Source organism: Panthera leo, chromosome B1 (assembly GCF_018350215.1).
Source record: "Panthera leo isolate Ple1 chromosome B1, P.leo_Ple1_pat1.1, whole genome shotgun sequence".
In the NCBI taxonomy this organism is placed as follows: Eukaryota; Metazoa; Chordata; class Mammalia; order Carnivora; family Felidae; genus Panthera; species Panthera leo.
Window position 1 is genome coordinate 112675479 of NC_056682.1, and position 26223 is coordinate 112701701.

The 26223-nt window shown below is 40.2% G+C and overlaps 1 protein-coding gene across 1 annotated transcript in view; it reads left to right on the forward strand.

The window, feature by feature from the left end:
- Positions 1–204: 204 nt before the first annotated feature.
- The window catches only part of ELOVL6 (ELOVL fatty acid elongase 6), a 143465-nt gene continuing 117446 nt past the window's right edge, over positions 205–26223 (forward strand). Inside the window, exons 1-2 of the mRNA XM_042935682.1 lie at positions 205–308; positions 464–584. Of these exons, the coding sequence (XP_042791616.1) occupies positions 496–584 (89 nt within the window). The 5' untranslated portion in view covers positions 205–308; positions 464–495. The remainder of the gene's footprint in view (positions 309–463; positions 585–26223) is intronic.

The following is a 26223-nucleotide window of genomic DNA, read 5'->3' on the forward strand; positions in this document are numbered from 1 at the left end:
CCACGAGGTTGGGATTGGGAATTGTGGATGACCTCGAGGCGACTTCCTCCTCGGCGCCCTTCCTCCACGCCCCTAGTCACCTTCGCGTCAGCAAAACGCCCCCTCAGGGCGAGAGGTCTCGCTCTCTCTCGCTAAGGGTTAATTTTCCGATCGCACGAGGGGGAGGAGATTTCCCTGTAGACAAGTAGAAAGGGTGATGGACAAACGTGCGGGCACTAAGACCGCAAGGCATTCATTTCCTCCGACGGTGGATGCGGACGCCGGGAGGAGGAGAACCCCAGAGCTAGGAGCTGGGAGCCGTGGCACAGGCAATGCTCAACCCTGGATGTAGCTGAGAGAGGCTGAGAGAGGCCGGCCGCCGGAGACCCAGCGGCGAGGGGAAAACCTAGGGGGGGTGGGTGGGGAAAATCCACAGGAGAGCACTCGAAATCAAGCGCTTTACAGATTATTTTATTTTGTGTAGAGAGCACGTAGCGACTCCGAAGATCAGCCCCAATGAACATGTCAGTGTTGACTTTACAAGAATATGAATTCGAAAAGCAGTTCAACGAGAATGAAGCCATCCAGTGGATGCAGGAAAACTGGTAGGTGATGCTTTCGCGTGATACTCTTCCCGGGAGCCCTGCGCGTCCCCGCTGTGTGCCTTAATGTCGGTATTTTCTGTCCGGGGCGTGAATGGAGCGATGAATCGCGGGCAGCAGAGAGGTGGTGGCTGAGTTCTCCGGTCTCCCGGGTGCAGGAGCCACTGGGGCTGCATGAAGCGCGTGGGTCTGTGAGTGCCCCTGTGTGAACCGTGGCTACACATACATCTTTAACAGATTATATAACGTAGATCATACATGTATGTGTATAGAGTAGATGTCTGCGCGACTGGGAAGGCGGGAGAGATGCCACAGTCCAGATTCCCTACCTGTGCAACCTTCTGGTTTTCACCTAGCTTTGGATTTTCTCGCTTGGCCTCCAGCAAGCTGAGTGTGAAAGGCAGTGAAGGAAGGACCCGATCTCCTGCTCCGTTTAACCCTCTCTCGCCTGCGCGCTCTAGTCCTCGCCCTCTCCCCATCCCTTGTGTCCTTCTTTTCTCCTTGCAGACCTCCTACTTCACTGCCCTACTCTCTACTGCTCCCTGGCCGGATTTCTCCTTTCCTGGACCCCTTTCCCGGCGCGGATCCCTTTCCGGTTTCATTAAGAGGCGGGGGCGACGGGGGGGAGGGGACAATGAAAACGGTAATAAAAATGAATGAACCCCAGCGAGTGGAGCCACGCCATTATTAAGTTTCTGTTTTACGGAAACGCCTTTTGGACACACTCCGTTCTAATTCAGTAGGAAGCTGTTGATTGGAGTTGAGACACAGATTAAAAACCCCTCGGTCCGCAGAGTCCTTGGGGGCCTTTCCCCAGAAAAAACTTCCAATAGGGAAAGAGCCTTTCTTGTTTACTGTTTCCTCCGCCAGTCCTTTTGAAAATCCCAGTGTGGGAGGCGATCCTATGTCACCTTGCAATATTTAACAGGGGAGGGTGTGTTCATCTCGCTTCTTCCTCGTAGACCGAGCTACTGTGGCAGACATTCCCTTCCTCCCTATAAACCCGGGTCTGGCTATCAGTAAAGTGCAAGCTCAACGCACCCCGGAGCTGGGCAGTGGCCTGCAGCCTCCTGGGTGCTCGATGGGAGGGTCGGGCGGAGAGGCTCTCCGGCGCCAAGGGATCTCGCCCGCCGCCGCGTGCTCTAGCGCGCGTGCCCCGCGCGGTCTCGACTGGCCTTCCCTCCCCCATCTCCTCAATGGGAAACCAGAGACGCCGGCGCGCCGGGGGGTCAGGGCTGGCTGGTGCTGTCGGAGGGGGTGCCGCGGGCCGGAGCTGGTGGAAGGAGGTTCAACTTCCTTTACTCCGGTCCCCAGGAGTTGAGACTGGCCCCGGGAGGCTGGGCCGCCGCGCCCCCCTCCTCCCGCCCCGCGGGCCCACCCGAGGCCCGCTGGCCATTTGCGGCTGCAGGCGTGCGGAGCCCGCCCCCTGCGCCCAGCGCGCCGGCTGGGCCCGGCCTGTTGGGGACGAGCGTGGAGGGCCCGGAGCACCCACACCCGCTGCGGCTTGGCTGGGGGACTGCACAGGGTGCGGGGCGTGAGGGGGTCCGAGGGCCGCGTCTGGCCAGACCCGGAAGCCAGCTGGGGGACACGATCTTCTCGGAAGCCCAGGAAGTGCGGCAGGCACTTGGGGCGCGGGGCTGGAGCCCCTCCTGGGCCGGCGAGGGCGGGGAGCGCCGAGGATGGGTCCGGAAGGTGGTTGAACACTGGGGAAGCTCGATTCTGTAGGAGTGCAGACACTGAAGGGTCTTGGCGCCTGGGGAATCCACCCCCTCTCGGCCTCGGCGGCCTGGGGACCTTCTCCGGAGGCACTTCCTCCTCCGGCGTTGAGGGTGGCGCGGAAGGCGGGGCGGGGGCGGGAGCCCGAGGCCGCAGGCGCTGGAAGCTGCGCCGCGGGGCAGCTGAGGGGCCGGGTCTTCTGTGCAGCTGTTTGTCATGTTCTCTTGCCACACCACTCGAACGCATCTTCTTCCCCCATTAGCGCTGAGTGCTCTGTGTTTTCCAGTCCGCCTTGTCTCCTACTTGCACCTTTATTGAACCTGCCTTTCTGGAGCCGGCGTTACCTCGCAGTGGCTGCCCCCATTCCCGGTGGGCCAGCCCTCCCTTGCACCACAGCGGTGGATATTGCCTCTTATTTACTGGTTGCCTTTTCTCTGAGGCCACTTTCTGTTGCTTCTCCAGGTAACCATTTCCCGCCTCTTCTTTCCATTCACTCAACAAGTACACACTGAACCAGACAGGGCCTAGCCCTCCCCGGAACTGAAAATGGCAAAAATTCGCCAAGCTGTTTTCTCCTGTTGAGTCTTGACCACGGTTTTCTTACAGCTTTTTACAGACCTTTCTAATGGCAACATCTTTCCTGGCTCTTACTTATATACATGAATATTTGCGAGTATGTCTGTGCCTCCTCTGTGCCTCATCAGCTCTTTAGGGCATGGTTCTTGTCCCATTCCACTCGTGATTATACGGAGCACGTTGAAGAGTGCTTCGTACGACGCAGATGCTGGAGAAAATGCTTATCCAGTGAGTTAAAATGATGATTGGTGCCCATTTTATTGCCAGCACTACCTGTTAATACCTGAAGCTTAACAGGTTTGGTCTTCCCACTGCATTTGAATACTGCATCCTAGTCCTATATTGGGATTTTTCCGTCCTTTTTCTTGGTTGACCCTATGTTCTTGGCTTGCATATTGCAGTCAAAAAGCCCTGCTAGCTGTTACTCTTTCCTTGCACGTCTACCTGACCTTAATTGTCTTGCTTGCTCCTTTTACCCCAGAGGGTGTGCATTTCTCCCAATATCATAGGGGCCCAATTTTATAAGCCCTCCTCACCAAAATCCCAACCGCAAAAATGTCTTGAACAAGGTGTGTAAGAAAATGATTTTCTTTTCATTTCCCTTGGTAATAGAAGGGAGCTCTATAACCAAGGCTTAGACCCTCTTGGGGCTAGAGGAAGTTTAGGAAACCAGAGCCTTATCTTTTCCAGGACTCAAAATGGCTTGAAATAGTTTCTGGAGGAAACACACAATGTTGTGAAACATCTACTCTCTCTTTTGAGCAATCATTTGCACTTGTCCTTAAAAATGTCTTACACGTAGCCTCAAACAAATCTTATTAATTTCTAGATTTAGAACTTATCTCTCAAAAATGAGCTACATGGTCTTTTGAAGAATTATGAGAAAGGCCAGGCGTGCTGTTTTGTCAGTATGCTGTCTACACTACTTAGTATTATTTAAAAGGAGCTTAAATAATCCCTATTCATTACCTTAATACATACTAATGTTATGATCCCCTTATTTTTGGAGTGGTATTTGTATAAACACCAAACTGTTCAATTGTGGCAAGTTTATCAAGTTTATTTATTGCTGCTTTTTACAAATTATTAACCCTATAGTCGTTGTCTTAAACACAGGATAAATACTATAGACCTTTTTAATTTTCTAGCAAATAGTTTCATGTATAATAAATTAGATAAGCAATTGAAATGCAAAGTAATAAATATATTTCCCTTGGAGAATCATCCTGAAACCTCATCTTGAAACTACATGTCAAGTTAAAAATACCGTGGGTAATATTATCTGGTAGATGATATTTTATTAGACGAGGTAGAGGTAGAGCAAAATGCATGCTTTTAGCCTCAGTAGCATTTTTGACTTCCAATTTTGCACTGAAAAGCCCTGTGATTTTACAACATTGAAAAGAAAGGCATTTTGTTCCTTAATGAGATGTCTGGACTTTACCTGTTATTTTCACTAATAGCTGATTTAATTTATAAGTCCTGCTTGCAAGGAAGCGAAATCACATGGTGACTGGTAAGGCAAGGCAACATAAAAATTCATTGAGTGAGAAGGGCAGCTGGGCTCTGCCTTCTCTTTCAGCAGCCTGCCAGGTTTGTGCTAACAGCGGTGGATGCTAGTTGCTCCAGTTGTAATTGTCTGGCCAATGATGATTATCTTCTGATGTCGGCTGACACGGTGTTCACCAATAGGAAAGCAGGAGGCCTGTGCTGACTGCTGTAACATTATGGATGTGAGGTGACGTCATCACAGGCCTTGCCTAGAACCTCATGAAACCCTCCCCCGCCCCCCTTTGGCATCTTTCACACATCCAGCCTTTCACTGCTTTGTATATTTTTCTGACTTTCTCCTTTCCACTCCCCCCACGGTGGCGTTGGCTATAAGGGTTTTATTGTTTATATTTTGTGTTTTGTATTTTAGGATCTATAAGATAGTGTAGGCAATTTTAGGATTCAGTATTTAAGAAACCCTTTTTATCTACAAATTGGTTTTTACTAAGGAAAAAAAATGAGAAGAAACACTATTTAGAAGGAATTGTACATCTATACCTTCTTATATGTGAGGTTTAGAAAGTAACATGACTTATAATTTATGTATTAAAGAACATAAAAATATTGTAAGCCTGTGTGTGAGTGTATTACTCAAGACAGCATCATGTCTGTCAAACTTCTAAAATGCAGGCATAGGATTAAGCTGTTGTTTTTTCTGTAGTGACAACTGTTCTGCATCAATCCCTAGAATACTTGAGATGTTCTGTATTCATTTATAAGAAAAATGACTGGAGAATACTGCAGTCTACTCCCATGAAACAGGAAAGGCCAGAGTCTCATTTAATCTGCTACTACAGCAAATACAAATTTGGTCAGCTATCTAGGAAAATACTATGTCCACATAATACTCCTGCCTCCTTCCACTTTGGGGAATCACAGCTCATATTAGCCTTAGGATTGAGAAGTCCTAAGTGTGAGGAATTTAGCATGTCATTCAATAAACTTTAGAAAGCACTGGGATATTGGCCTAATATTTACTAGGTTAAGAATGAGAGGACTGAGGGTCGCCTGGGTGGCTCAGTTGGTTAACTGACTTGGGGCTCAGGTCACAGTCTCACAGTTCATGGGTTCGAGCTCCGTGTCAGGCTCTGTGCTGACAGCTCGGAGCCTGGAGCCTGCAGCCTGCAGCCTGCTTCAGATTCTGTGTCTCCCTCTCACTCTGCCCCTCCCCTGCTTGCACTCTCTCTCTCTCCAAAATAAATAAACATTAAAAAATATTAAAAAAAAAAAAAAAAAAAGAATGAGAAGTCTGAGAAAATGCACAGAGAAGAGAAATATGACCTACTTTACAGTGTTAGAAAGTAATGAAATATGTGGGAACTGTGATCTGAAGTTTCATGTGTCTTTTTAAAAATGTTGTATTTTCATGCAGTCTTAAACACCAAAGTATTTTAGGATTCCCAGGGATAATGGAAATTATTTTATGATCATATTATCCATCTCTATATTAGCATTAGTTATAAATGATGTAAAATTTTTACTTAAGGCTTTTTGTTAAATTTTGTGAAGAAGGCTTGTTGCTTGTTGCTTTTGATGTTAGATGATGATAATTCTAAAGGTATCAGGATCCTATTGTCATTTACCTCCAAAGTCAACTCACTCCAGATCTAAGAGTTGCTTTGCATACTTCCTTAAAAGAAGATTCTTTCGGGGCACCTGGGTGGCTCAGTCGGCTAAGCGTCCGACTTCGGCTCAGGTCACGATCTCACTATCTGTGGGTTCGAGCCCCGCGTCGGGCTCTGTGCTGACTGCTCAGAGCCTGGAGCCTATTTCAGATTCTGTGTCTCCCTCTCTCTGACCCTCCCCCGTTCATGCTCTGTCTCTCTCTGTCTCAAAAATAAATAAATGTTAAAAAAAAAAAAAGAAGATTCTTTCAAGTTAGACCCTGGAGAAGCTGGTGGAGGGCGGGGAAGGGTGGGTGAATACTTAGGATGGCATAAAATAAGCATCCAATCAGTCTTTAGCCAACAAAGCAAAATGGAGCGTGGTACTATTCAGTTAATTCAAGAATTCATCTTTGCTTCAATGATCTGCACATTTTAGGTCTCAGCGTTTTCTGAAATGATCTAAACATTATCTCAGTGATCCATTTATTGTTCATGTATGGACCTGGGTGAGCTGAGCTGCCCTTTATTACTAAGAAGCGGACAAAAGTCCACAAATTTTCCTTTAGCTATTTACCTTTTCTTGTTCAATGTTCTAGTCCCTACCTTCAAATCTGCCTGCCCCCATTGACTTTCTACCGGCCTTTGTTAAAAGAGCACAGGCGTTTACTTAGAAAAGTTACTACCTATACCACAGATATCATTTCTATTGATAACCTTAGAAACATCTGAACAAAAATGTAACATAGCTTTGTTGAAACATTAAGGCTCATAACTTTGTCCTTTATCTATATTCTGATTGTGTGTGTAGACAGGCGGGTACAAATGGGTAACTTTTGGCAGTTACTCAGAGCTTAAATAGCATCCCTAATTATATGTAACTTTCAACAATTTTATTTTAGAAATAGATTAGTCCTTTTTAAAAACATTATTGCTCTAGAGTCAAAAATGAATTTCTAGTTTTAAGCTTGTTGAGCAAAAACCATTCCAAAGCATTGGGTCCATGTGAGTTCTCTTATGTTCAGGCTTCTGTGTTTTTCCTGATTCATTTCTGTACTGAGCACTCACCGTTTTCAGTTTTAGGGTTCTTTATCCTAGTATATTGGAATGACAAATATTTTTAGGAAAAACTTCTGTTTAATCAGTCAGTCACTCACAGTGATTTTTCTAAAATTTAACTTTAAGTCTGTCTGCTCCCCCAAAATGTACACGTGAAAATGATTTAAACTTACCTTTCCTGAGATAAATAAGGCATGCTGATTACAAGCAGTTTTGCTGGATGGGTACTCATACACTTTTCTAAAACCTTTATTTCCTTCAGAATTTCCCATTTTAGTATTTTTCCTTCTCAAGATTTTATAGCTAATTGCAAAATGATAAGGGGAATATCACTGATAGAATGTATTTTGGGAGAGGGGGCCTCATAGTTTTTACTTAGGTTTAGGATCACATATTTTAAGTGAAATAGGTGTAACTCCATTTTTTAAAGATAAATTTCGAATGTTTTAGCTCAACCCTTAATTTTATTAACACTCATTCTTGGAGCTAATGTTTTGGTTTTTTATTTGATCCTTTGAGTTCTAAGACTGAATATTTGAATTGACTATCCCTTAACTCTTAAGGAACAGTATACATCTTTCTTTTAAGACTGTTGAAAAGACCCATGAAATGCATGGTTATTATATATCTTTGTTAAGAAAATATAGGCATTTACCTACAAAAGTGCACACATACATAAAGATACTAAAGTGACTTTCAAAATATGAAACCTGATAGCCCATTATAGACCATTTCTTTTCTGTTTTTTGGTATTCGAAGAGCATCTTGCTCACCTAGACCTACTTTTAGACTTTGCTGCAAAATAGGTGCCAATTTAATTGACTTTGGCAATGTTTTTTTTTTTTTTAAACTAGTTAAATAATACGATTTTAATAAGCATTTTAAAACTGCAAAAATGGAACATTTAGTACTTGGACTTACCCCAATTATTAATAAATTTTTAAAAGTCTTCATATAGTTTACGATAGCTACAACCTCCAAGGTTTTCTGCCCAGTCATTCCTTCTACTCATCAGGTGTTGTTAATAAAACGCAAAAAAAAATTTAAGATCCTAGGCCCACTCTAACTGGGGTAATTGACTTTTTCAGGTGTAGTGAGTTCAGTGGAACTAAATGCTTTGAAGTTGAGAATTTTATGATCTTGTTTTAGGAGGCTCGATGGGGAAAAAAGGGCTAGATGAAAAGGGTTACTCCAGAAACCTTTTTTTTTTTTTTAAGTTCGTGAGGCTTCTATTGAAGTCTTTGGGTGTGTTTAAGCATTTAAAAGCTTAACTAGCAGTGGTTATCATTACAATAAGAGGGAAGGAAGCCCAGTAAAGGGACTGTAAATATCCAGGTCTATAGTTGGCTCTCAATTTTATGACTGTGCAACAGACTTGATTTAAAGATCTTTAAAAAGTAAGGTAGATTTTCTTTATTCTCAAGTAATGATCCTAATAGTTGATACATAGTTGTTTACTAGTTGCTAGTATTCTTTCAAAATGTTTTGCATATGTTAACTGTTCCATCCTCCCAACCACCCTTTGATGTATTATCTTTTTGATTTTTTTTACAACAGGAAATGAGGTTCAGTGTGCTTATACAAGTTGAGATTTGCACGTAGGGTTAAAAAGAGAAGAAATGGGCTCCAGCCCCACTGAAGAGTTTGTCACTGAGGCCTCAATCATCCCCTTATTTGAACTCAATAAGTAACGCACTTGAAAACTTGCAGCACTGTAAACATGTCAGGAACTTGTGGTTTTAGTCAATGATCTCCCAAGTGCCTCTTAGCATCTAAATCCTGAACACATAAGGCCAGACTATGAAAACACCTATAAATGTTGTAATGAACATAATGAACATAAACTATATGGATAAATAAGTAATTTAATCATTAAGAAATACTTCCTGAACGTTACTTGTTCATCTATCAACACTTTCGTAAGTGGAGAAAGCCTGTCACCTTTATTGATGTTCCTATCCTAAAATAGTCCAATTTTGTCTCAAACTATGACACACAGATTTGGAACCTTTCTTATAAAGCATGCTTTCTGTCTGATTCTCTTCCATGAGACTCATACTCTCTCGGCTTGGTTCTAGACTCTGGGAGTCTGTTTCCACCTGCTGCTGCCTCCAGCCATGCTTTCTTCAGGCAGATTTTTGTAGCTATTGGTAAAGAGCCACCCACTGTGGACAGAGGAAGAAAAAAAAAAAATGTGTGGGTCAGGGATGGCCTTATTCTTTGAGGTCAGTTCCTGCAGTGTGAAGAAGTAAAGAGCACATTTATTTGTTTTGCTTATGAGTTTTAAATTCTTTATCTTATTCTAAAGTGAGAAATATGGGAAAAAGAAATGAAATCATTAGAAAATGTAAAGATGCAGGAAATAAAACATCTTTAATTCTTATCCAGAGGCATCCACTGTTGTTTTGCCACATTTCCTCCAGCCTTGTTTCCAAGTTTTTTACATACTTTAATGATTCAGTACTTACCATTGGCAGACTGAGTTTCTTATTATGTGCCAGGGACTGTGCTGGGCGCTTATATTTACATATCATCTCATTACAAATTTTTATGTTGCTTATGTCCCTCTTTACATTATAAACATCTCACTGAAACCTCCATAAGTACATTTTCCAGTGGCAACTTAATATTTTATTGTTTGAGCTTCAGTTAATTTAGATAACCATTGCCTTATTGTCGAACATGTTAAGTTTCTAGTATTTTGCTGTTAGAACTAGTGCTCTGATTGTATATTAATTTTTTTTACTTATCTGATAATTTTCTTTGTATAAATCTAAACTATAGCATCCAGGGGAATTACTCTTTTTAAGGTTCAAGATACCTAGAGCCTGGTTGATGTCTAGAAAAGTTGAATCAATTTACACTCCAGCAAAGAAGAACAGTTTTCACATCTTTCTTAGCACCGAAGATGATCACCTTTAAAAAATCTTTGATAAGTTAATATAAAATGCGATGTCCCATTGCTTTAATTTATATTTCTTTTATTTCTATCGAGATTCAAAAATTTTATTTGGGTTTATTTTCCATTTGCTTTTGTAAATTATCTGTACCAGGCCTTTCCTGGTTAACTATTGTTTGCTTACACTTGGGATATATTAAGGATATTAGCTTTTATCCAGCATGACTACTTTGTTGCGAATAATTTCTTCTGTAGAGTGACTTCTGTGACCCTAGTACACTAAATTTCCATAGCTGGGAACAGATCTAACAACTACTTTAGTATATGAAATAGAAATGTATTTTCCATCACACTCTGAATTAAGGGAAACAACTGTGCTTATCTCTTTATAATAACCTGTAAGTCAACAGCCCCAGGGAGGAAGGGAGAGAGGAGAGAAGACTGGGAGACTGGGCTCCTGTTCAATGTGGAGAGAGAAGGAGTAGTCTCTTGGACTTCCTGCTAATTTTTGGACTCTCCTATTTGCATTTATTTTTCAGTATTCCACAGGTGTGGTGATGAGTATCCACTGTGGTATTATAGTGTGGTGGTTAAGCACATTGACTCTGGAACCCGTGTATGCATCTGCGTTCAAGCCCTAGTCTTGAACCACATAGCAGCCGAGTGACCATCTTATTAGCAGATTAATTAGCACCTCTGCTTCAGTTCCCTCATCTCTAAATTGGGAGATGATAATAGCATTAGTATTGGGGGTGATAATGATGGAATCTACTTTCACAGGTTGTGAGAATTAGACAATTTATTATACCTTAAGCCCTTAGAACAGTGTCCAGGACTGTATGTGATGTGTAGTATACCTTTATTGTTGTCTGCACCACAGACTCTATGGGATCAAAAGGGAAAAAGAAATCATAATTAAATTCCTGTATAACTGAGGTAACCCGAAATGGCTGTGCAATCAGTCCTCCGAATATGACAAAAAAGCCTATTACCTGGGAGCCACTACCAAGGTAGAGAGGCATTGAGGGAAAAAAGAAGAAAAAGTATGACATCAACTTTGCTATCAAGAAATCTGTAATTTGAAAGATCCCAGCAAGAGAAAACATTGTTAATATATATGTGGTTTAAAAAAAAAAGTGTAGAGGCCAACTCTACCATGAATGTTTGGAACTTTTCAGAAGCTATGCTTTATCTTCAATCACATGTAACAGTGTGAAATACAGGCAGTCCTCGTAACAGACACTGATTACTAATTTATTTCCTATAAAACACCTGAGATTATCTCATTTAATAATTTATTCATCGAAGGTGTGATAGGGTCTTTATTATGTTACACTAAAGGTAAAATCATTCTATATTAATAAGTGAAATGATAGTGGCTAAAAATGTTGGCATTATGAGCTTGCAAGTTTGTGCTTCAAGTAAGTCTTTTGTCCTTGCTCAATGATTTTTTTAATTTAATTTCAATAAGAGAAGCATGGCTGTTTGGTTTCTTAGCAAAGTAAAATAAGCGAGCATCACACATCAATTTTCTCTTATGCACCTGAATGGCAGTGAGCTTGTGGTCAAGAAACTTAAGTGGAATCCTTTCTTTAAGGTTCCCAGTTTCTCATTCTTGAGACAAGAAAGTCCATTAGAGGTTCTCAGGGGATGTGAGGATTTTACTTCCATGTGTTGATTCCTTCCTGTCTTAGCTTCAGTTGAAGGAGGTCATTGAGAGCACATGACTGCCTCTCAACCCTCAAACTGGACCTGGGCATTTGGAAGATTCTCCTTCCCCCACCCTTGTTTTTGAGATGTATGTTCTTCCCATTGTTCCCATACTAGACGCTACTTCAGGGACACAGCCTTGAGAGAGGAATGTGTTGTTGAGACCATGTGGACTGTATTTGTGACTGAACCCTGTGAAGGCCTTTATACAAACTCTTAAGATTCTGGCGGGCAGGTGTAGAGATCTTCTTGTCTTGCAGCCTCTGAAGACAAGCCTCATACATAAATTCCCTTGTTTATTAAAACTGCCACCTACCAATCTGGAGTGATCTGCCTCTTTCTTCAGTCTCCATGCATAGAGGACCAGTTTGGAATTTCACCCGGAGAATTCCTGCAGTCACAAACCAACAGCTCCCCATGCAGGCCTGGAGTTCGCATTTGCAGTGGGCTTCTTATGTGCCTCTCTTTGTGATGGCAGCACAGGTAAAGTGTGCCGTGCTGTTAGAGGGGTTTTATAACTAACCTCTAAGGTAATGATACTTAAGTTATAAGCGGACTGTCCCCCTGGGTCCCTGTCAACTATAGAGACATTCTTCTTTCAGACCTAGTGTTGTAGATTCTTGGAATTTATGGTTTTGACAGTAGCAGTTATACGTGGAGAATGACCCAAGGGCTCAGGAAATTAAGCAATTTTTAAAAACTTTTCTGGGGTGGCTCAGTCGGTTAAGCGTCCGACTTCGGCTCAGGTCACGATCTCACAGTTCGTGAGTTCGAGCCCCGCGTCAGGCTCTGTGCTGACAGCTCGGAGCCTGGAGCCCGCTTTGGATTCTGTGTCTCCCTCTCTCTCTCTATCCTTCCCCAGCTTATGCTCGCACTCTGTCTCTGTCAAAAATAAATAAACTTAAAAAAAAAAATTAAAAAAAAAAAACTTTTCTGGGGTCAAATTTGAGAAGCATTTGTTTGTCAGAGCAGTTATGCTGTGTTCTCTCTTATTGTCCTGTAGGTAGGAATTCTCATGAAGAGTAGATACTATGTGGTCATGAAAAATGGCCCCACAAAGGAGTATAACACTTTGTACCAACATGAAAGTTAAGAGAAGAGTAAGAGGTCTAGGAACATCATGATGCTTAATCAGAAAAAATAAATGGTTGTATGGAATTTTCTAGATGAAAGGAGTATTCTTCAAACTTTTTTGCGTACGTCCCTCTAAAAGAAGTTTCAAAAATGATGTACTGCCTGACACATTTAAATTTTTTCATTATAAGTTGAATTAAATTCTTAATAGAGATAGAATAAATAAGGTGAGGATTAGCTAGTTAGAATAAATATTTTCTGATGTGCTGACAGGGTTACCTACTTTATTGAATAATGCACAGTGAATCTGAAATCACATAAACATTTTTCTCGATGGTTTTATTCAATTGATGGCTACAAAAAACATGTCATATTCCACATAAAAAGAATCAATGGCACTAACCATTATTGTTGCTGGTTGTTCTGAATTCAGAACATTTCAATGTTCATTATGTAAAGGTTCTAAACAGAAGGGGAAAAATGGATATTATCTTTCTGCCTCATATCATTGTTCATTTTTACTTTTTTGGGGGGAGCTAGAAGGAAAGACCTAGGTAGGTTATCAAGTATCTTTTTAACTATGTTTTCTTGACTGCAGAAAAGGTTATGGATAGCATTCCCACATGTGTTGTGGTCATTAAGACTAGTTTCCTAACTGGGGAAAGCAATTTCTTCTTAACTTGGTCATCCACTGTCAGAACCTGAGGACTTTCTTACGAAGCCCCCTTCAGTCCATTCCACTTGGGGTGGCTCTGATTGTTGAAGGCTGTTCTACATATTGACCTGAAAGTTGTGTCCCTCCATTATGCTTCTATTAGCCCTAGTGCTGACCCTACCTGTATTTAATAACCAAGTCCATATGACCATGGAAAATTTGAAAATTGTTATTTTCATTTGAAAATTGTTATTACTTCCTCTCTAGACTTTCTTTTCTAAGCCAATTCTCACATCATTTGCAGTCCACTCATAATCCACATGGATACTTCTGAGAAATCAAAATTTAAGACTCGCACACTTTTGGTTTGGACAATTAAATGTGACCGACCAGTAGACTGCTAATAAATTTATTAAAATTGGGTACATATACATTAACATGAGCAAGTCTGTAATAGAGAATAATGGTGGAGGAAGAGGGAATTATAATTCTAATCCACTAGAATCCTTGTGGTCCTTTGGAACATTACAAAGCTTCTGTTTTTTATATGGCATTCTGGAGATTTTAAGGATTCTTATCAGAAAACCACCAGGGTTATCTTGAGTTGTGGTGGTTTTTGATTACTGCCCATACATTCACATAAATACTTTTGCAGAAATACTTTTTTGAACCTATATGTTGTGATTGCTGATATTGTTTGTGATTGCATCGTTTTGGTTGGTACTTGGTTCTTCTCTAATTCTTTGTAATTATTGAGTTGTTTTTCTACTGAAGAGGGTAGTTTGGGGTAAAAAAAAGTTTGAGAACCATGCTGTGTTCTTGATCCTTAAGCAGGTATTTGGGCCAGACTCATTTGGAGGAGGTTGTTTCTCTTCAGAATACACATGTGCAGGCTTCATGTCAGGGATTCAGAATGAGTAGGTCTGTGGAGGGGCCCAGGTACTGTGCAAAGACTCCCCAGGTAATTCTTACAATTGCCTTAGCAAGTACTGCTCTGGATGATGCTGACTCCATCCTACATTCTTTGGGTTTGTCTTCTCAGACCAGTGATTTCACAAACTGAACTTCTTCAGTTCCCCTGCTCTACTTCCTTTGTTACCTCCCTCGGGACAGGATGTCACTGTTCAACACCATTGTTTCCCTCCCCACAAGCCCTGTGTGGTCTGGCTCTTGGTTCCATTGCTCTTAGTTCACTGCCATGGCCACTATTCCTTCAGACCTCCACCTTACTTTTTGTTCCCTTACTCTATTCTCTTAGTCTTTCAACACTAAGTTGCAGATCCCATCCTGTCACTCCTGTGGTACAAACTTTCAGTGGTTTCCCATGGTCTGTATGACAACTCCACATTGTTTCGATTGGTTTGAAAGGCCATTCAAATATGGGTCCAAATCCCCTTCCTTCATCCCACACCTGTGTATTCAAATGCAAATTAAAAATCATTGGTCCTCCCCACCCATCAGAATCCATTGGGTCTTCCTCTGTGGTTTTCTGGCATTTGACTCATGAATAGATTAGGTTTTTTTCTTCTAGCTTTGAAATCCATGCCCATCACAGAATTTGGCATATAGTTGCAGGGTGTGTGTTGAGGAGACGAATGCATATATGTATGGATCCTCAAGCCTGTTCATTCACATTCAAATGTATCTGATTTATTATCCAGTACACTTTATATTGTTCTTAAGTGAATTCTGGGACACTGTCCAGTGCGATATTGAAACAGTAATAAAAATACTTATTCATCTGATTTTATTTTTAAGAAAAAAAGGTATTAATTTATCATGACCAATTCTTAGTGAAACTGTGCTAATTGTTGGGGATTATTAGTTCTTTACTAGGCACTCAAACCATCTACTCTAATCAGAAAGAAGTCCAAAGACTTACCTACAATGAGGGGTGGGTGGGACTGTATGCGCAAGGAACAAAGATCAGGAAGAAAATAATACAACATGATTGAAGGTAATTGTATAAAGATGGTAAAGAGGTGGTTATTTCTCCTTTTGCTCTTCCAGTTTTCTATAATCTTTTTAATATTCTGAATACACAAGGGTGGTGGGGATTTTTTTAAGCTTATTTACTTATTTTGAGAGACCGAAGGAGAGAGAGAGACCATGAGCAGGGAAGGGTAGAGAAGGGGGAGTGGGGATAGAGAATCCCAAGCAGTCTCCACACTGTCAGCACAGAGCCTGAAGCGGGGCTCAGACTCATGAACCGTGAGGTCATGGCCTGAGCTGAAACCAGGAATGACACTTAACAGACTGAGCCGCCCCGGCCCTCCTCTGGGTAGTGTGATTATGCGTGTGGTCTTACTCCCATTTTTCTGCATTAACTGTAGAGTATTTACTATTTTATAATAGGACTATCATTTTACAATGATGTATTTAGTATTAGGTAACAAACACTTCCTTAAAAACTAATGCATTTTTTAATAAGTATTTCAAAAAGCAGTACAGTTAAACATAAACACAATTTGTAAGGACATTGAACTGCACAATCTTACTTGAAATAAATACACTTTCTCAGATTAAGCTAGAGGTGAGCCATCCTATTGATGTCACAATAAATTTCCTTCTCTTTCTCCAATTGTAAATTATTAAGTTCGATTATGTTTTAGTCAGAAGGGGTAATACATCTTTAAGCAGGGGTTGGGGGGTTGATAAAAGACATTAGTTTCACTTTAACATTACAACTTTTATGCATGGGCTTCAGGAATGTATCTAATAGGGCAAAGGTTCCCCGGGGACAATAGTCCTCTAATCTAATAGAGATAAAAGATTAAACATAAACCTGTCCCCAGAGAGAAAAAAATGAATAGGATAATTGGCTTAGGGACCTTGTGGCACCTGGAAACAGATGCTGCACACATACCTGGAATACATCATTAACAAATATATCCAGAATTGCAGAATTCCTGGAAGATTGTATTTCATTTAAAGGCGCTAGAAGGATTTTGTTAGTCTGAAATGAAGGTTTTAAGGGTGAGTCTAGTGCACAGGCCAAGGCTCTGTGGGTCCAGAGAACCTGGTGTGTCTTTATCTGGTGAGAAGTTCTAGGGATGAGGTTAGCAAGACTGTGACAGCTTTTTCAAAGGACTGCTTTGTAGAGGAGATCTTATCAGTCCTGGGCATTGCTTTGAATCCTTGCTTCTTTTGGACTTCCTCTTATAAAAAGATGGGGGATTGCCATTTGAATACAGGAAAAGTAGTCTTTTGTGGTTTTTTGTTTTGTTTTATTTTTGTTTTTTATGTTACCTGTATTTAGGAAGACCTGCCATTCCACACTAGTCTTTTCCTCTCCATTGTCTCGACCAACAAACAAAAGGCCACAGGAGAGGGGACAGGGAGGTTAGAGGAGAATGGTTGCAAATCATATGGGCTATAGTTTTTAAAAATCTCTGTAAATGATTTGATCTTTTTATTTTATCATTTCTATAAATTTAGAAAAAGTTTTGCTCATAAGCTATAGATAACTTAAATAGGGGCACCTGGGTGGCTCAGTCGGTTAAGCGGCCGACTTCAGCTCAGGTCATGATCTCATGGTCCGTGAGTTCGAGCCCCACGTCGGGCTCTGTGCTGACAGCTCAGAGCCTGGAGCCTGTTTCAGATTCTGTGTCTCCCTCTCTCTCTGACCCTCCCACATTCATGCTCTGTCTCTCTCTGTCTCAAAAATAAATAAATGTTAAAAAAAATAAATAAAACATATAGATAACTTAAATATTCTTTCTGGGGGTGCCTGGGTGGCTCAGTTGGTTAAGCGTCTGACTTCGGCTCAGGTCATGATCTCACAGTTCACGAGTTTGAGCCCCATGTCGGGCTCTGTGCTGACAGCTCAGAGCCTGGAGCCTGCTTTGGATTCTATGTCTCCCTCTCTCTCTGCCCCTCCCCTGCTCGCCCTCTGTCTCTCTCTCAAAAATAATAAACATTTAAAAAAATATATTCTTTCCAGATGTAAGAAAACAAACAATAGCTAGAAATATCCTACAGGAGCAAAAAAGAATACTAAGGAAAATATTGGATACTTACTATGTGTTAGGTATATTAGACTTAATTATTTTTAAGAGTGTTATTTCCCAAAAGATATTTTTTTTGAAGTAAATTTAAAAATTTAATCTGCTGAACATTAGTGACTTTCTTCTGTAACCTGAGAAGAAAAGGTATATTTATCTCTTTTCAGGTAATTAAAAAAATTTTTTTAATGTTTATTTATTTTTAAGAGAGACAGGGGAGAGGGGCAGAGACAGACACACAGAATGTGAAGCAGTCTCCAGGCTCTGAGCTGTCAGCACAGAACTCAACGTGGGGCTCCAACCCACAAACCCTGAGATTATGACCTGAGCCAAAGTTGGACACTCAACCAACTAAGCCACCCAGGGGCCCCTCAGGTGATTTTTTTTTAAGGAAGCTTTCTCCTATTATAGAAATGTATTTTGGGGGGTGCCTGGGTGGCTCAGTCAGTTGAGCAACGGACTTCAGCTCAGGTCATGATCTCACGGTTTGTGAGTTTGAGCCCCGTGTCGGGCTCTGTGCTGACAGCTCAGAGCCTGGAGCCTGCTTCAGATTCTGTGTCTCCCTCTCTCTCTGCCCCTCCCCTGCTCATGCTCTGTCTCTGTCTCAGAAATAAATAAACATTAAAAAAAAAAAAAAAAAAAAAAAAGAAATGTATTTTTTTAAATTTGGAAACCACCCCAAAAGAAAGCATACGTAGTTTCATAGTCCAGAACATGTTTATATCAGTCTAATATCAAAATTACAGTATACTAAGCATAAAATGTTATGACTTACACATATGTTATGATTGTGACTTACACAATCTCTGGGGATATGTAGATGCAGTTTCTGCCAGGAGAGAGTAAGGTCCATATGATTGTATTTGATTTTTTAAAACATGAAGACAAAAAGTTAAATATTATAAACTTTTGATAAGCTTAAAACATTCAGACAAATTTCCACATACTATAAATGTTTGATAAATATTTACATTTATTTTGAAAATAAGCTTAAATTGTAGTACTATATAATATGAATATTGTGGTGATTTAAAAAATAAACCCTTACTACTAGTTGAGCTTTTTTTTTTTTATCAAGCAAATGTTGATGCTAATCTCTCTCTCTCTTTTTTTTTTTTTTTTCTTTTCGATGCTAATCTCTTCTTTAGTTCTGCTATGACAAGAAGTGGTCAGTGATGTAACTGATGGCTGGGCTCAGATTGTAAATGTTATTTCATGTGAATAATTCAGGCAAACCAGACAGTTGTTTTTTTTGAACTGGCATTACATAGATGAAATAATACTCACAATGGAAAACTACATGGAACAAAAAACAAAAAAAAAAAAAGATTACCATGGTTTTGAGAATTATATCATGGCTAAAGAATAGCCATGTTTGGCCTCAGAGATCTAAGAGTTCCTCATCTGACTACTAAACTTTCTGTGGAGAATATTTCTTCCCCACAAAGCATTTGGTGTCCAGAAGTTCCTTCTTTTCTCAGTAATGCTGGAGGGAGAAGGCATAGGGACTCTGAAGCTGGTACTCACAGTGGTGTACAGAAAATAACAAAACACAGTGTAGCTGAATGGCCTTTCCAGGATGAGATTTTACTTAGTGGAAAGAATGCACGGGCTCTTTTTTTTGTTTGTTTATAGTTTGTCATATCTAGACACACTGTAATAGATCTAAGCTGTTTTCATTGGGTAGCTACAGCATAACAGCTCCAATGTCTGCTTTATATGCAAAGTCAAGGGCATTTGGAATATAGCAGTTTCCCCAAGTAGCCTATAAATTTTGTTTTCATTGATCTGGGGCCAGACCATCAATAGCTTGCCAGTTGTCTTTAATAGTTAGCTTAAATTGTTTTTCGTGTGGAAATGAAAAGTAATACTCGTGTTTTCTCAGGAGTTCAGCTGAGTTTAAAGGTTTAGTATTTCCAAAAAAATAAATAAATAAATAAAGTACAGGTTTAGTATTTCTACCCCCTTTTCTGAAATTTATGTGTATATTGTTTTGCTTCATCAATTAAATTATATGCACCTAGAGGCCAGGAATTATTGAGATTTACATATAATCTTTGTTTTTTCCTGAAGATTTTACTTATGTAGAGAATATTAGGATTCATTTTGATAATGCAAAAATATGTATTGTCACAGAAATATTTTAAAAGCAATAAACTTCATTCAGTTGTGATTTCTGCTTTCAGTGGATAGGCCTGGACTAAATAAGTTTAAGTAACATTGTAGAAAATGTAGGAAACCACAAATAAGCAAAAATAAGAAAATAAATGTTACCTTGAGATAAACACTAACATTTTGGTGCTAATTTTTTTAAAACTTTCTTCCATTTGTTCTATTTCTCTTTTTAACAAAAAACATAATCATAGAATTCATACCATATTTTTCTATAACCTGACATTTTTCTTAATATAGAATGGAAATTTTTCTGTGTTGTTAAGTTATTTCCCTCACCAAACTGTAAATGGGAGAATTATGTTTCTTCATTGTGATGTTCCAGCTACTATGTGAAAAGTTAGAGAACACATGTCACTCTTTTCAGTCAGTGTATTATTTGTTTTGTTATTTTTAGAAGGAAAAACCAGTAGCTTTAAAAGTGCAAAAAGAATACATTGAATAATAGTACTAAAATGGTTTTAAATTTGATCAGTGGAATAAAAATACTATACATTTCAGATTATTTCCTTCCATGGATTATGTCCTCTTTGGATAATAATCCTCAGTTTGCTATGTAGTATATACCCACCAATCAAGGAACTATGTTGAGATGATTTCAAATGCAAATAACAGAACATAATTAACTGTGGCTTCAAACATAAAACATTTAACTATTTCATATAAGAATAAGCATGATTGGGAGCCTCTGCAGTTGCTTAGTGGTTTAATAATGTCATCAATGTTCCAGGTCCTATGGGAGTTTTTGTCTTGCCACCCTTAATGTATCAGCACTGTTTTCTTCGTGGCCACAGATGGCTGCCATATCCCCAAGCATCTGTCCTCACTCCAGCTTTCCAAGCAGAAGAGAAAAGAGGCAGCAAAGTGCCTTCTCTTAGTTTTCTTCTTTGTTAAGGAGAAGCCTCCCAGACAACTTACTCTCAATAAGCTTATATAAGAATTTGCTATAACAACATCCCATTGGCCAGGCCTGGGTCACATGCCTCACTCTTGGCCCATTCACTGGCAAAGAGGACTGTGACTGTTTTGCCCACCCTTAGACTGCTGACAAAGAAACTAATTGCCTTGAGATGCTCGTACCAGTTTTGCTTTGTCTCAGGGCTGGGCACATTGCATTCCAAAAAATATTGGTTTAAGTTTTCTGTTAGCAAAGGAGGAAACTGGGTTGGCTGTTCCATTATCTTCCGCTGTGCCTATTACAAAAACATATAGAAGACAGAAAAGATTTAAGGCTTCAATAAAACTCATTTTGGTACTTTTTACATGACTCCTTACAAACAGAATGGTCTTATTAAAAAGTGGATGCTTTGACTTATTCATGGTGATGTTAAATGTAAATGTATCATGTGAATTACTCCTTGATCCCTAAAGATAGAGATTGAAATTCTAATCTTCTAATGGAAGCATAAGAATAATTTCCAAACAAAGTACCAACAAATGATTATGAAAGAATAGTTCTGCACGTTACCTGGCATTTGGGAGTCCTAAAACTTGACCCAACATTGACAAAATACTGGGATCATTGATATCCATGTGTGTCAGTCATCTTCAGATACTCAGTACGTAAACTCAATCCTTGTCTTACCTAACCATCCAAAGCAAGGCACTGCTTTGGAAAAAGTGGTTGTTACTGTCTCTGTTGGATCAAATAGCATATGCTGGAAATAGTAACATTGTGTAGAGAGATGGTATAGTCTGACTCTAGGACCGGACTGGATTTGAGTCCTTCCTTGTTCAGCTCTCGCTGAGCTCTTCCTTGTTCTCACTATACAGTGTTGAGAGGTCATATATCTTCTCTAAACCTTAGTTTCCTTATTTTTAAAATGTGGCTCAGCCTGTTAAGCGTCTGAATCTTGATTTTGGTGCAGGTCATGGTGTCATTGTTCTTGAGATCAAATCCCATTTCAGTTTTTGCACTGACAACAGTGGGGTCTACTTAGGACACTCTCTCCCTCTCTCTCTGCCCCTCCCTGTTCATGCTTTCTCTCTCTCTCTCTTTCTCTCTCTCTCTCAAAATTTAAAACAAAACAAAACAAAACCTAAAATGTGGCAAATAATACCGATCTGATAGAGTTGTTGCATTGATTAAATGAATTAATGCATGTAAAGCATTCATTAACAGCATATAAGTTTTAGTTATGCTGTTATCATTGAAAGTTAAACGTGTTGGTATTTAACATTTTATACAGTATATTCACATTATCTCATGGTCCACTCACTGCAACCCTGAGAGCTAGAAATTTTCATCCCCCTTCTATCCCCATGCAAGAACATTATTATACTTTTATGTCCCAATCATGTATGAGCCCAACAATGACTATTTCTTTTTAGTTTGCTAATTATAAATTTTACTTACAGTGTCTGCAGAAATTAAAAAATACCTGGAATTTACACATTCTCAGATTATATGATCCATAAGATCACATCAGGAAGTATGGAGAAGAGAAAGGAATGACTGGTTAATAGATGACAAGTATCCTAGGTGTTAATTGCACTCAGTAGAAATAGTTATGTTTATTCACTGCATTAAATTTTGGGGATTGACTTAAGTGCATAGATATGCCAATTCTAGGGTAAGAGTAAAAATATAGGTAAAGGGGACTGTGCTCTATTTTTTTTTTTTTTAAGTTTATTTATTTGAGAGAGACAGGCAGCCTAAGTAGGGGAGGGGCAGAGAGAGAGAGAGAGATAGAAAGAGAGAGAGAGAGAATTACAAACAGGATCCGTGCTGCCAGCGCAGAGCCTGATGCAGGGGTTGAACTCACAAACTGTGAGATCATGACCTGAGCCGAAACCAAGAGTCAGATGCTTAACTGCCACCCAGGTGCCCCATCTGGTGCTTTAAATCTATTCTGTACCTGTAGATTTTGCACCTGTGACAGATGTAATATAGGGGAAGCAAATTCGGTCTGGTGAACATGTGTTGAGAGTAGAAGTATCCATCTTCGTGCAGGAAAGATAGAAAACTCTCAGTTAAGTCCAGTCTGATTCAGTAAGGCCACACGCAAAAAGAGATGCCATCTGAACTCTTAATTTTTTTCTTTCGATTCATGTTCAAAAGGAACAGCATTCTTCATTATGAAGATATGTATTTAAAATGGCTGCATGGGGGGGTGGGTGCATGGGTGGCTCAGTTGGTTAAGCATCTAACTTAGGCTCCTGTCATGATCTCACTTTGTGAGTTCAAGCCCCATGTGGGGCTCTGTGCTGACAGCTCAGAGCCTGGAGCCTGCTTCAGATTCTGTGTCTCTCTCTCTCTCTCTGCCCCTCCCCTACTTGTGCTCTGTCTCTGTCTCTCAAAAATAAATAAAAGTTGGGGCGCCTGGGTGGCGCAGTCGGTTAAGCGTCCGACTTCAGCCAGGTCACGATCTCGCGGTCTGTGAGTTCGAGCCCCGCGTCAGGCTCTGGGCTGATGGCTCGGAGCCTGGAGCCTGTTTCCGATTCTGTGTCTCCCTCTCTCTCTGCCCCTCCCCCGTTCATGCTCTGTCTCTCTCTGTCCCAAAAATAAATAAAAAACGTTGAAAAAAAAAATTTAAAAAAAAATAAATAAATAAAAGTTAAAAAACTTTTTAAATGGCTGAATGGCTTTACATCCCAATATTTGATTTTTTTTTTTTTTAACTATACATTGAAGGCAATGTCATTTTACTTTACTCTTTTTATAGTTCAGGAAGTTGTTTTGGCATAATGCAGCCATAGGTGGAGTGACATGGACTATTTAATAAATAACAGGGTAAATTATATTAGATGGCCTCCTGCAAATCTAGAAATCAAGTGAAGAATCCATTCTCATCGGGTCTAATAAAGTTTTAAATGATGGTCAGGAGTCTTTTAAAATGTTTTAGATGTGGATGTTCTAGGATGAGAAAATAAAGGGGGTTGGGGATATCATTAGGGGCATTAACATAACTTAGAGCAGCTACTGCCATCCTGGGACTGGTGCTCAGAGAGCGAATTGGTCTGCTGGAATCACATTCTGCCTGCTTCTATTACTGCCTGCTTCTGGGCCTTGATGGCCTGAGTTACATTTCCCTGTTTGTGTTCATTCTCACGCTTGACTAAGTCACACCCAACAATTTATGTTGTCTAGGCGGAGAAGCAGGTTAGTGGTGCTATTTGAATACACAGATAAGCTGATAAAATCAATGGATGAAATAGTATGCTATTATGGCGATGCATTGTGTGCTTTCTGTACTTCTTAAACAGACCTGTAGGTTTACTCAGCACAGGGCTGATTGGAAGGTTGAACATATGCATCGTGCAAAGTCAGTGTGACAGCAGATTTTGCTTTTCTTCTGTACTTAGAACCTGAACAAAAGCAGGTTTGGGAGATCTGGGAGTATTGCTGGTTTTTATGGTTTTCACTGCACTATATAGCATACGCTCAGACACAGAGGCCCCATACTCCAGGGGACATAGGTTCATTGTTTCACTGTATTCAGACTCAAACCCCTTGGCAGAAATCCACAATATTAAAAAAAAAAAAAAAAAAAAAAAAAAAAAAAATCAGTGAGAATTTTAAATATATTGGGATAACACAAATGTTTATTTTTGCAAGCATTTATTTTAAACTAAGCAAAGTCTGATCACATTTCTTAAGAAGGAGATAATCACTCACGTAAGTAACTAGTATCAAGTATGGATTATATTCTAGAAAGCTCTTCCTTCCCAGGGTCTAATTTATTGCCTAGATGGATTAGTACTCTCTGTTTCTAATCCATGTTCTTGTCAGAGGTAGTTGGTTCTCATTCCTTAACGGTAGTTACGTTCTATAAAGTCTCTGGGAACACTTAGCAAATTCTGAAACACTGCTCGCAAAGGAAGTAACACTGTTAGGTCCTGCAAGCCATTGGTCGTAACAATTTTGTCAACTGACCAATACATAACCTTGTTTTATGTGTGCTTCTGTTTCAAGATACTTTATATTTAACATGTACTGTCCATTCTTTAATATTAAACTCCCAGCCAATAGCCTCAGAACTCACGCCTGCAGGAAGCTTATCTAACACACATATTTCTCCGTAAGGCACATCACAGCCTTCTTGCACTTAGGAACACTGGGCAGCATTTTAGCTATCATCACAAAGTATGCCTTTAAAGCTGGAGATTTAAAGTTTTATTAAAGGAGATAAGAATTAGGTCAAAAAAATTGCTGTGGTCTCTGAAGAGAGAATCAGGAGAGAATTTTGGAAAAGGGTGGAAAATTGCAAACACACACATACACAGGGAAGCCTTTGCCACTGCACTTATGGATATGGAAGGTGATTGAAGTGTTTGCTGGAAGTTGTAATGTTTGTTTAAAGATCTCTTTTGGGCATGTAATAAGGATATTAGCTAGCAGTGATTGAGAGCTTACCCTGAGCCTACGAAGGACTTTCTGAACATTGACTCACTAACCCTCCATTTTATAGAATATGCTGTGTGAGGGCATGTTTTGCAACTGAGGAACCTTAGGCACAGAGAAGATAAGTAACTTGCAAAAGAACACAGAGCTAGTAACCAGAAGAGATGGGCAGTTTTCGAAGAAGTTCTGATTGTATCTTTTAAACTGGACTTAAAAAAAAAAAAAAAAAGATTTGCTTTCTTTTTTGTTTGTTTGTTTGTTTGTTTGTTTTGAGAGAGAGAGAGAGAGAGAGAGAGAGAGAGAGAGAGAGAATTCCAAGCAGGCTCTATGCTGAGTGCAGACCCCGATGTGGGGCTTGAACTCACAAACTGTTTGATCGTGACCTGAGCCGAAACCAAGAGCCAGACACTCAACCAACTGAACCACCCAGGGCCCCAAATTAGACTTATTCTACTAATTTATAGCAATACAGTGCTTATAGAACAAGTTAAAAATACAGCCAGAAAATGCTGATTCATTCTTGAAAACTTAATTTTTTTTCTTTGAGTAATCTCTTTTATGTTCACTTACATTCTGAGCTCTATTCATAAAGTGATACGAAGGCAAATTTCTATAAAAACATTAATCTTAATTAGTAAACACTCCCTAATCAGATCTTCCAATTGGAATCAAGCACTAAATCTAAAATTTGTACCAAAGATACAAGAAAGGAGGGTGCCTGGGTGTCTCAGTTGGCTAAGCGTCCGACTTTGGCTCAGGTCATGATCTCGTGGCTTGTGAGATCAAGTCCCACATGGGGCTCTCTGCTGTCGTTGCAGAGCCTGCTTCAGATCCCGTCTCCCTCTCTTTCTGCCCCTTCCCCACTCACACTCTCTCCCTCAAAAATAAATACACATTAAAAAAAAAAAAAATACAAGCCGTCGCCTGGGTGGCTCAGTTGCTTAAGCGTCTGACTTCCACTCAGGTCATGATCTCACGGCTTGAGAGTTTGAGCCCCGTGTTGGGCTCTGTGCTGACAGCTCAGAGCCTGAGCCTGGAGCCTGCTTCAGACTCTGTGTCTCTTCCTCTTTCTGCCCCTCCCCTACCTGCGCTTTGCCTTTCTGTCTCTCTCTCAAAAATAAATAAACGTTAAAAAAAAAATACAAGAAAGGACTTCTTTAATTGCCATGACACTTGTCAGCACCTAAAGGCCTCAAAAAGTTTTATATACAAACAATAGGAACAGTCTTAAACTTTGACATAGGCATTCTGTTCTGATGCCTCTAAAGAAATAAGAAC